General features: G+C 42.1%; 1 protein-coding gene and 1 pseudogene across 3 annotated transcripts in view; both read right to left on the reverse strand.

Annotated features, from left to right (window-relative positions):
• LOC111141560 (3-hydroxyisobutyryl-CoA hydrolase) overlaps positions 1-11,595 on the reverse strand; it is a 99,057-nt gene that overhangs the window by 82,462 nt on the left and 5,000 nt on the right. For 2 of the 3 annotated variants that reach the window (XM_022494192.1, XM_022494219.1), the window contains exon 2: positions 9,473-9,515. In XM_022494192.1, coding sequence (XP_022349900.1) covers positions 9,473-9,515 — 43 coding nt within the window. Of the gene's footprint in view, positions 1-9,472; positions 9,516-9,962; positions 10,013-11,595 lie in introns of those variants that run through there. The other variant, XM_022494201.1, reaches the window with a different exon arrangement.
• The window catches only part of LOC111143234, a 3,686-nt pseudogene continuing 2,285 nt past the window's right edge, over positions 10,195-11,595 (reverse strand).

The raw sequence follows: 11,595 nt of genomic DNA on the forward strand, positions 1-11,595 counted from the left end.
AAAAAAGTTTTCATATCATATAAACATGTTAAATACAAGTATTAATAAACTTTCTCTCCATACTAATTAAATTTGTTTGAACCAAGTGCAATTTACCAGGCCCCTGTCAAAAAAAAGGTTCATGATCATTTTCACTGAACGGTTTATATAAATTATCACCCACTACCAGAGGCAATCCTTTAAAGCTTTATTCTTTGGCTTCAGAGATGCTAAGAGCTGAAAAGATAGCTCAGAGATGTTGAGAGATGCTCATCGTGACCTTGTAACAAGAAAAAAGGCTGAACAGACTGCAAAGTAACGCTTTCTGGTAAGCTCAATCAGAGAACTGAGGTGACAGGGCAAATGGCTGCAGTAAAATCTGGAGAGCGGCAGGTGTCTTCAGGGAGACACAGGACCAGAATATTTGCTAGCTGCAGGCAAAAGCTTTCAGGAAGATTAATTAGAATTTTTGAGGACTTGCTAGAGACCAAGTGTGGGCAAATGTGATAGTATGAAGCTCCTGGGGGTTACAGTCATGCAGGGATTTCCATCCTGGCTGGCTTTTCCTCCTGGAACCCAACCAGGCTCTCCCCGGGAAAACTGAAGAAAGCTTCTCTGTGTGGTGTTGGCTGGGGTAGAGAAACAGCAGGTGCAGCTAAATCCTTTCCCCCTCATCTTCCATAAAAAACAAAAAGGCTAAATTTGCAGGGGAGTGAGGAAGGACTTCAAAGCCTATAGCCCAGGGTTCTAGTGGAGCCTCGCTGCAGTGGGGGGATGGAAATGGCGGCCTGTGAAATAAAAGCCTTAATCTCCAGGGAGAAGCACCATAAAACCATTGCCAAGGACGTCAGTGTTTACCAACCACAACTGCAGGGGGCGGGGGGGTAGCAAAGAAAAAAAGCACCCTAGCCCTGGAGGAGGGACAGGAACACTCGTAAGGGCCACATCCCTGAAACTCTGGTTCAGAGTGTCTTTCAAACATTAAAGCTTAATGGAATACAACACCAAAAGCATGATCCATAAAAGAAAAACACTGATAAACTGAATTTCATCAACATTAAAAATTTCCATTCTGCAAAAGATACTATTAAGAGAATGAAAGACAAGCCAGAAATTGGAAGAAAATACTTGCCTTTCACATATCTGGTAAAGAACTTGCATCCAGAATACATAAACAACTCTTAAAACTAAGTAAGAAAGGGGCACATGGGTGGCTCAGTCAGTTAGGCATCCAACTCTTGATTTTAGCTCAGGTCATGATCTCAGGGTCAGGAGACTGAGCCCCGTGTTGGGACCCATGCTGGGCATGGAGCCTGCTTCAGATTCTCTCTCACACTCTCCCTCAGTCCCTCCCCACCAACCATTCACTCTTTCTCTAAGGAAAAAAAAAGAGAGAGAGAGAGAGAGAGAGAAAGGAATTAAAAAACACCTCAATAAGTAAAACAATCCAATATTAAATGGGCAAAAAAAAATCTGAAGATCTTCACCAAACATAGAAGGATGACAAACATAGGAAGTGCTCAAAAATCATCAGAAGATTATTTGCAAAATGCAAATTAAAACCACAATGAGGTAACACTACACACATTAGAGACCAAAAACAGACAACAACATGCAGCCAAAGATACAGAACAAGAGACACGCTCATTCTTTGTTGATGAAAATGTAAAATCGTACGACCACTTTGGGAGACAATTTGGCAAATTTTTATAAAGTCAGGCAAAGACTTACCATACAAACCAGCTGTTCCAACACACGCATTTACCCAAATGAATTGAAAAGTTATGTGCACACAAAAACGTGTACAAAAATGTTTGGTAGCATAACTGATAAAAACTGGAAGTAAGCAAAATGCTCTTCAACACAGAAATGGACAATTTATCCCAAAATGGTATACCATTCAGTGATAAAAAGGATCAATTTTATCAATTCACATAGTATTTTGACAAATTTTGACAAAATGCATTTTGTCAAGTGAAAGGATCCAAACCCCAAAGCCCATATGTTGTATGATTCTATTCCTAAGACATTCTACAAAGGACAAAACATTAGAGGGACAACACAGATCAGTGGTGGGGGCAGGTAAAGCCAGGGGCAGTTTTAGGGTGAAAGAACCGCTTATATTGTCTTGGGTGGAAGATGCAGGATTTAGGCATCTGTCAAAACCCACAGACATGGATGTCACAAAAAGTAAACCCTCTTCTTTGGTCTAGTCTGTATACATTGAAGACGGCTAAGATGCCATGGGATTCCAACACGGAATGCAGACTAGGACAAATCTAACTGAATTACACACGTATGACATAACCTCACTGAGTAATCCTGGTGGTAGCTGCAGGGGAGCTGCCCTACGGAACTCTGGACAGTCGTCTGAATACAAAAGGAACTGTACGTCAATACTGTGCTATGGCTGGTAAATTCGTTTTTCCTGGGGTGTGGTTCACAATTCTGCACCTGCTTTGCAGGTGCACTAAGGTGAAACGAGCAACAGAGCAAAGTTACGATAAGCAAGAAGGGAAGCTAGAACGAGCCCCGCCCTGTGGCACTGGGGACGTCATCAGTACGAACTCGTGCGTAGCTCAGACAGACACACGGAACAGGGAGACAACCACAGATAGGTACACTCGGGTTAGTATGCCGTGTTCATATACTCTGCTCTACACACACACGTCACCCTTGCCCTGTCCCCCGGAGAAAGCCACCATCCCCCAGTATCAAAGAGCACTCCCAAGGGGCACCTGGGGGGCTCAGTGGGTTAAGCCTCTGCCTTTGGCTCAGGTCATGATCTCAGGGTCCTGGGATCGAGCCCCACATCGGGCTCTCTGCTCAGCAGGGAGCCTGCCTCCTCCTCTCTCTGTGCCTGCCTCTCTGCCTACTTGTGATTTCTGTCTGTCAAATAAATAAATAAAATCTTTGGGAGAAAAAAAAAAAAAGAGCACTCCCAAGGCGCAGATCTTGATTCCAATAAAGACAACCAGGGCTCCTTGAAGAAATGGCTGACTCCTGATAAGGAAAACATGAGGAGCCCAGAGCACACCTTCTAGTACCAAAAAGTAAGGAGGTGTTAAAAATATATAGCTATTAAAAGGACAGGATCATATCAAAAGGACATAAGAACCAAAATGAAGGAATTCCTAATGGCCAAAGCAAGAAGAATCTCAGTAATAACACAATATAATGTGATACTGGAGTATAACCCAAAGAATAAAATAAAAGTCAATGAGTCCACTCTGATACAAATAACTGAATAAATAAATGGAGAATGATCTTCCCTACAGAAGATTTCTAAATAATATATGTAAAAATCCCCCTCCCAGTAGGCAGAGCTTACTCCCCTCACCCTCTGAGTGTGGGCTGAACTTGCTTCCAAAGAACAGAAGGTGAAAGGGGGCAAGTAACTTTAGAAAGGAGAAACCCAACAAACACAACTTTAACGGACTAATAAAGGTCAGCATCACCGGCTGTGTTACATGACTGTCACTCATCCCAGATGCGTCCATCAAAACCCACAGATACTCTATCACAATGTGATGAGAAGGGCTTTTCCTTTGTGATACTCTCTTCCAAAGAAAAAAAAAAAGCTTTTAACTGCAGTCTGATGATTAAAAACAAACAAGAACACCAGACACAGCCCAGATTATAAAATATTCTATAGGCTAATACTCCCCCCACAAACATTCAAGGTCATAAAAAGTAAGACTCAGAAACTGTCACCGACTACAGAAACTAAGGAGACATGACAAAGACGTGCAATATGGTATTCTGGCTTGGATCCCGGAACAGAAGTTAAGGGGAAACGGTGAAATCCAAATAAAGTTTCAGGTTAATAGTAATATACCAGTGTTCTTAACTTTGACAAACCTGGCATGGGGGCTGTATTCATTTGCTAGGGCTGTTGTAACGAAGAACCACAAACTAAATAGCTTCGACAACAGAGAGCTACTGTCTCATGGTCTGGAGGCTACGAGCCCGAGATGAGGGTATCAGGGACCACACTCCTCTCAAGATGGCTGGGCCAGGATCTGTTCCAGGCTGTGGTCCCAGCTTCTGACAGATCCTTGCCTTGCAGCAGCCTAATTCCACTCTTCACGTGGCCTCCTCCCGGTACACCGATCTCCAAATCTTTCCTAATGTAAGGACAACAGTCATACTGGACTAGCCCAGTAATCCCTACTCCAGTCTGGCCTCCTTTTACTACGTACGTCTGCAATGACTCATTTCTGACTTGGCTGTCAGAATACACTACCTGCCATGGGCCCTGAGGTCTCCTTGTACTTTAATGCTAAGTACGTCATGAACCCAAGGGCCTGACCGTGCTCTTTGCACGGTCATTTTCAGGGTTGTATTTGCTGAAAGTAACTTTAAAAAAAAAAAAAAAAGGTGATGTCTCCCTCTGGGACAGGAGAGCAGGTTCTTGCTACAAACCAGCAGATTCCCCATATTCAGCAGTGCTGTCCTATAATGCAATCCACTGCATATGTACGCATTCATCTCGGCCTTCCGTGTCACCCCAGTAGAACTTGGGGAGCAAGAGAAAACCAACACAAACATGACGTTCAATGCTGCTCCATGTGCCACTAAGAACAGAATCCTTGGGCTCTAACTCAAGAGCTTCACATCTTCTGCCAACATCCATAAAATAGTAAAAGGCTAACTCTTAGTTTGTAAGCGGGGTAAAAAATTAAATCCCAAACCCAGTGTTGTCCAGCCACCCCAAAAGCCCTTGGCCCTCTACCCTACTCATCCCATTCCCAGCCCTCTCCCTTTCTCTAAAAATATAACTATCCTACTTTTTACAGTAAACACTAAGTGTACATGCAAAAACACATCATCTTTTTTTTTTAAATAGATATATTTTTAAACTTTTTTTTTTTCTTGAGTGAGAGAGATGGGAGGAGGGGTGAGGGAGAGAAATGATCTCAAGCAGGCGTCATACCCAGCACTGAGCCAAATGCAGGGCTTGAGCTCAACAACCCTGAGATCATGCCCTGAGACCAAAGTCAAGAGTCAGGCACTTAGCCAACCGAGCAACCCAGGCACCCCTGTTTTTCGAGTCTTTTAATCTACAAGCTCTCCCTTCATTCCTCTCTTTTTCTTATAATCTGTTGAAAACAGGCCATTTAACCTACAGAATTTCTCAGGACTTTACTGAATGCACATGCACCCTACCTATTTTGAACAGCTGTGAATCCTCACACACCAACTGAGTCAGTACCCTACTGATAAACACCGAGTGATCTTCAACTTCTGCTATTACAGGGATGCACGAGTATTTTTAAGCATGGCTCTCCAAGAACTATAGCCAAGTGTTTTTGTAGGACTTTTACAGAGAGTCAGACTTTGGGGAAAGAATATTCCAGAATCTCCTGTTAATGCACTAGAATGACGGAAATGAATAGATGAATAAAAGGATTTTTTTTCCTATCTGGAAAGATTGATGGCCTTCTCAAAACCTAAAAACAAGTATTAGCGCACTAAACAAAATTATTCAAGCAAAAGGGTAGAAGAAAAAAAGATGAACTTTCCAGTATTAGCATAATTTATGTTAATTCCGCAGGAAAAAAAAATCCCTTTTCCAAAAGTATCGCAAGTATTTAACTAAAACCTAGAAAAGGTTTCTCTGAAGAAAAATTTATCCAATTAGGAAATATTACAGACTAGAGTGAGAAATGAAATTCTCGTACAACTCAAAGTTGGGGGGCGGGGAGAAGGGAGCCACAGAAGGGTAAAGGAGAACACAGAAGGGAAAGAAGAAATGCTTCTAGCCAGAGCTATTTTAAAGAAGGCAAAGTAATTTAAGATGGGAATTAGAACTTTCTTAAATCTTTACTGTTCATCCAGGAAAGACAACAGGTTCACATTTGTTTTTTTTTTTTTTTTAAGATTTTATTTATTTATTTGACAGAGAGAGAGAGATCAAAAGTAGGCAGAGAGGCAGGCAGAGAGAGAGGGGGAGCAGGCTCCCTGCTGAGCAGAGAGCCCAAAGCAGGGCTTTTTCAATCCCAGGACCCTGGGATCATGACCTGAGCCAAAGGCAGAGGCTTAACCCACTGAGCCACCCAGGCGCTCCTTGCAGGCTACATTTTGGAAAACACTTCAGAGCCTTCATAAACATTGTGAGAAATGAAACTTTCCTCTGAGGAAAAACCAGGACCTGGTACATAGGCAGCACTGCAAAAATGCTTAATAAGCTGAATGAGCAATTCATCATTCTAGTGATGCAGTCCTGCTGTGACACAAGCCTGAGCAAGCTGCACTGTCGATACCCAAATCCCAATCTCACACCTTTCGTTACACCTAACATCCGCTGCCATCAAACCAGGTTGCAACCAAAGACAAACCCAAGAAAATATCCTACCTGAAGCAGAACACGGTTTCTCTTGACATCTGACTTTCCTCTTTATCCCCATCACATAGCCTTCTCACTCCTAAGATTTTCATCAATTGCCAGCTAATGTTGAATGCCACTGAATTTAAATTACTGTAACCCAAATAAGACACCAAGCACTACATAAGCAAGAGCCTTAGCACCAAAGAGCATTTCATAAATGCGGACTACTCAAGCTTCACTCAATCCTTCCTGACTTCAAACTGGGTCAGTCAATTCTTCCACATGGCAATACTCTATTCTCTCACCTTTTGTGATACCTTCTCCTTTACATCTTCAATTATTACCTCTAAGCTCCTGGCTCAAACCTTCATCTGTATCTTTACTTCTCCAGAAGCCCACGCCCCTATTTCCAACTGCCTACTAGAATTACAGGAGCAACAACATGTGCCCCATGATCAATTTGGTAAAAACCAAATTTACCAACATATTTCTCCCCAACAAATCTATCTCTCCTCCTCTGTTCCCTATAACAGGTTAAGGCATCACCATTTTCTCAGTCAACAAAGCTCAAAATGTTGGCGCTATCCCTGATTCCTTCTTGTTCTCCTCCCCTCTCTGCCAACAATCTGAGGCAGTTACCAAGTACCAGAGAATCCATTTCTAAAATGACTCTCTTATCTATTCATACTGTTCTATTCCCATATTGTAGCCACACAGGATCATTACAATTTTCCTTCCTGGCAGATTTCCAGAAGCTCTGCCTGACAGTCTATCCTTCACACTGCCATCAGAGCAATTTTGCTAAAACACAATTTCAATCTTGTCCCTGTCATTCAGAAATGGTCTATGACTCCCTATCAACTTCAAAAACATCCACACAGTCTCTCCACATCCGATCCTGGGTAAACTCTCCACGCCCATCACTGCATCGCACTCCGCATAACAGACACTCAGAAAGCCCTGAATGTAACCTCCATTCTCCTATGTCACCATTCTTGCCACCTAGAACAAGCATACTGTGCAACAGAAAACAGACTTTGGGAGTCCTACAGACTCAAACATTAGGGCCACAGAAGGACTGCGTGGGAAACGGCCTATTTCTGAAGGGCATCTAAAAGCCAACACTGGGACCAAGACAATTTAGCCCTTAGGCCCTGATGAAAGTTCAGTTTACCTTCCTTCCTTCCATGCAGTTTGTGCCTTAGGTAACCACAGTCCAGGTGAACTGGATTCTGTCTTACCGTTCTACTCTACCTGGCGGCTGATGCGTAAATATGAATCAGCAGCATTGTTTTTTGTTCTCTTTCCAGGAAACTCCTCAGTTCCTATGCCTACATACTAAAATATCAAGGGGAGGAAGGGTGACTCCAGTCTTCACTCGCTCATCTCCACTCAGGCCTGAGACGCATTCTACGATGGGTACCGAACACCCACTCTAGGTCAGCTGCAAGGGAGCACAGCAGGGAAGTCTACAGAGCCAGACTCGACTCAAATCCCACTCTTATTTACCAGCTGAATGACACGGAGGCATATTACACAGCCTCTCCATCCCTCCATTTCTAACCCATTAAATAGGGATAAGGCCATAATCCCTTAACCAAAAACCCTTGGGTCCGGATGTGTTTCAAAATCCAGAAAATTTTCTAAGATTTTGGAAAGGTAACACAATACGTATTAAAGAAAATAAAAAATCCCAAGTGGAACCTGGTCAGCACACTGCGATAAAACGCTTTAACACTTCTGCATCGAACTATGAACATCTGCACTTGTTAGAATAAAGAAAAAAGAGCTTCAAGTACGTTCAAGTCAGATTTTTGTCACAAAATGCACTTATCACAAACTAACCACAAACCTTTGATTCTGAGGTTTCAGAATTGCAGATAAAAGATCTGTAGTGCCAACTCTACAGGACCACAAAGAGAACCAACTGAGCAGTACTCACCAAGTGCTTGGAAGAGGACGTGACCTACAGTAAGTGCTACGGCAGAGTGATTTATTTTTATGTGCAAGGCGCTTGTCAGACTGTACGAGAGTATCTTAGTCCGCCTGCGTTGCTATAAGAAAAATATCACAGACTGGGGGGGCTCAGTACAACATGTCTCACAATTCTAGAGGCTGGGAAGTCCAAAATCAAGGGACCTGTTAATTCAGTGCCTCATGAAGTCCCTCTTTCTGGTTCACAGAAGGCTGTCTTCTTGGGATCGAACCCTGCATTGGGCTAATAAAATAAATTAAAATTAAAAAGGGGCGCCTGGGTGGCTCAGTGGGTTAAAGCCTCTGCCTTCAGCTCAGGTCATGATCCCAGGGTTCTGGGACCGAGCCCCACATCGGGCTCTCTGCTCAGCAGTGAGCCTGCTTCCTCCTCTCTCTTTCTGCCTGCTTGTGATCTCTGACTGTGAAATAAATAAATAAAATCTTTAAAACAACAACAACAACAAAAAAACCCAAAGAAGAAGGCTGTCTTCTCACTGCGTCCTCCCTCATCAGTCAAAACAGGTGAGGAAGTTCTCCTGGGTGTCTCTTATAGAGTCACTAACCCCATTCATGAGAACAGCACCCTCCTGACCTAATCATCTCCTAAAGGCCCCACCTCCAAATACCATCACATTGGGCATTAGATTTCAACATATGAATTCTGGGATGGTACAAAGACTCAGTCCATAGCACAGAGAAACAAAAATGAATAAAAATTATTTCTTCCTCGTAAAATGATAAACTAAAAGTATCTCTGAAAGGGTACCAAAGGCATCTAAGCTCCGGAAGACTATTTTAAGTACAACTGTAGCTAGCAGGTATGAAATGATTACACGCCAAGCACTAGATTTTTAAATGAAGTCTTTACTATTCATAAGCACTCTAAGACAGATATTATTATATCCACCTTATGTCTAAAAAGAAGTTGAGAAAGATGAGGTAATCTACCAAAGATTAAGTAGTAGACCCATTATTTAAACCCAAGCATTCTGACTTAAAGGTCCATGCTCTTATGCATAACCTTACACCATCTCCTAGTTATGTGTCAAGCCTTGACACTATACAATTGGGAACCATGGTGCATGAAGGACAACACAATCTGCCAATATTCCTCTACTTCCCTAACAATGACATTTCACATTACACATCATAACCTAACAATGCCAACAAAACAAAATGCAAACTTACCAAATGCTGCAGTATGACATTAGTCCTGTTCAATGAATTAAACCTGAAACAAATGTAGAATACAATGTCTCAGTGCATAAACACCACATTTCCTTTCGTTTTAGCCTCTTCTAAAAGGTATTGGGAAAAAAATGAATTTGAAACAAAAAAGGGTAGAGATTCTTTTCCCCTTCATTCTGTTCAAGGTATGTCCCCCCCCAAAACAAATTGGAAACCATGGTATAAAGGAGAAAGGACCTCAAAAAAAAAAAAAAAAAGGCAACTGAACACGACGTGGGGGAGGTGAGAAGACTGCAACTTGCTCCCAGGGCCTGGAGAAAACTTTAGAAGGTTAGACTCCACTAGAATCCATCAGTCATTTCTACTTCTTCCTCCTTTCCCTCCTCCAAATCATCATCACCTTCACCCCCTTCATCATTACGTCAAGAACCAAGGAGCACTGTAATAGATTCGGCCAAATACCATCTCTGATGACCTTCCCTGAACTCACCTGCACCTCCATCAGAATCATCCGCAAGGGGCACCTGGGTGGCTCCGTTGGTTACAGGACTGCCTTCACCTAAGGACATGATCCTGGAGTCCGGGGATCAAGTCCCATATCGGACTCCCTGCTCACCAGGGAGCCTGCTTCTCCCTCTGACCTTTCCCCTCTCATGCTCTCTCATTCTCTCTCTCAAATAAATAAATAAAAATAAAATCTAAAAAATAAAAATAAATAAAAATCAGTAAACCAGAGTAAACTCATGCTCTCTCTTTCTGCTGACTTTACTCTGCATCTAATTTTAACATTCTGTCAAATCCTTTCTAGATTTCCATTTGATTTCAATGGACTTTGAAGATGGATCACCACTCTGATTTGGATGAAATTCTTGGGAAAGAACTTTACTTTCAAAGTAATGTTTTCCATCAAAATAAAGATCTATTCTGTAACCTGATTTAATATCTTAGAATTCTGTCACTTCAATTCCTGTCAAATAATGCACTGCAGACACTTATGGGTAAGTGACAAATGTTAACCCAAAAATGTAGGATTTGGGAAATCAATTCCAACGTCTTCTTGAAAAAAAAAAAAAAAAGGTAGTCAGCAGAGTTATACGTCTGTTCTGCTTTCAAAATCTCATTGGCTTGTTCAAGTCTACTGCATTCTGTACGTCATTAATATATTCAACTGCTCCTTGCTGTTCTTCTTCCGCGGTGATGGGCTCCACTGTGGTTAAAGGTGAGTTCCTTTTTACTGACCTTGGGGTTGGGGGTGGGGAGGCAAAGGCTGCAGGCCGCAACTTGGTCCAGTCACCTCTAGTGATATTTTATAAATGGTCATCTATACAAAACCGTTACAAACCCAACAAAAATGTTTACTTAAAAATATTTAAGTAATACTTTTGGAAAATAGTCATGATAGAAATTACAAAAAGAAAGCAAACTATAAAATAAACATAACACCTCTAAGTTTGTTTCAAAAGTGTTTGGTTAGGCGTACAAAGCTTAGGACACAGCTTGGCAAAAGTGATTAGTAAGAACAGAAGTCAAAATGGTAGAAGGTGGGGGAAGCTGGGAGGGGGCAGGAGGAAATCTGGAGTGGTAAAAATTATCTCTATCCAGATGATGGTTACAGGACTGTATACATATGTGCAAAAGTTAACTGAGCTAACAGACTTCAGAAGAGCACTTTTCAGTACTTCGTGAACACTACAATTAAATAAGTAAAAGCGCCACGGGAACGAATGGGCAGTGACTAGAAGGAACATGAGGAAGGCCTCTGAGATGCTTGTACTATCTTTTTCTTTTTTCTAAGATTTTTATTTATTTATTTGACAGAGATCACAAGTAGGCAGAGAGGCAGGCAGAGAGAGGAGGAAGCAGGCTCCCCGCTGAGCAGAGAGCCCGATGCAGGGCTGGATCCCAGGACCCTGAGGTTATGACCTGAGCTGAAAGCAGAGGCTTTAACCCACTGAGCCACCCAGGGACCCCATCGTACTATCTTTTTCTCTTGTTCCAAGTGCCAGCAAAATGGATAGGTTTGGTTTGTGAAAATTCATCAAATTGTATTTTTATGCTTCAAGCTTTTTTTTTTTTAAAGATTTATTTATTTATTTGACAGAGAGAGATCACAAGTAGGCAGA

Source organism: Enhydra lutris, unplaced genomic scaffold (genome assembly GCF_002288905.1).
Source record: "Enhydra lutris kenyoni isolate GAN:26980312 unplaced genomic scaffold, ASM228890v2 scaffoldscaffold1, whole genome shotgun sequence".
Taxonomy (NCBI): domain Eukaryota; kingdom Metazoa; phylum Chordata; class Mammalia; order Carnivora; family Mustelidae; genus Enhydra; species Enhydra lutris.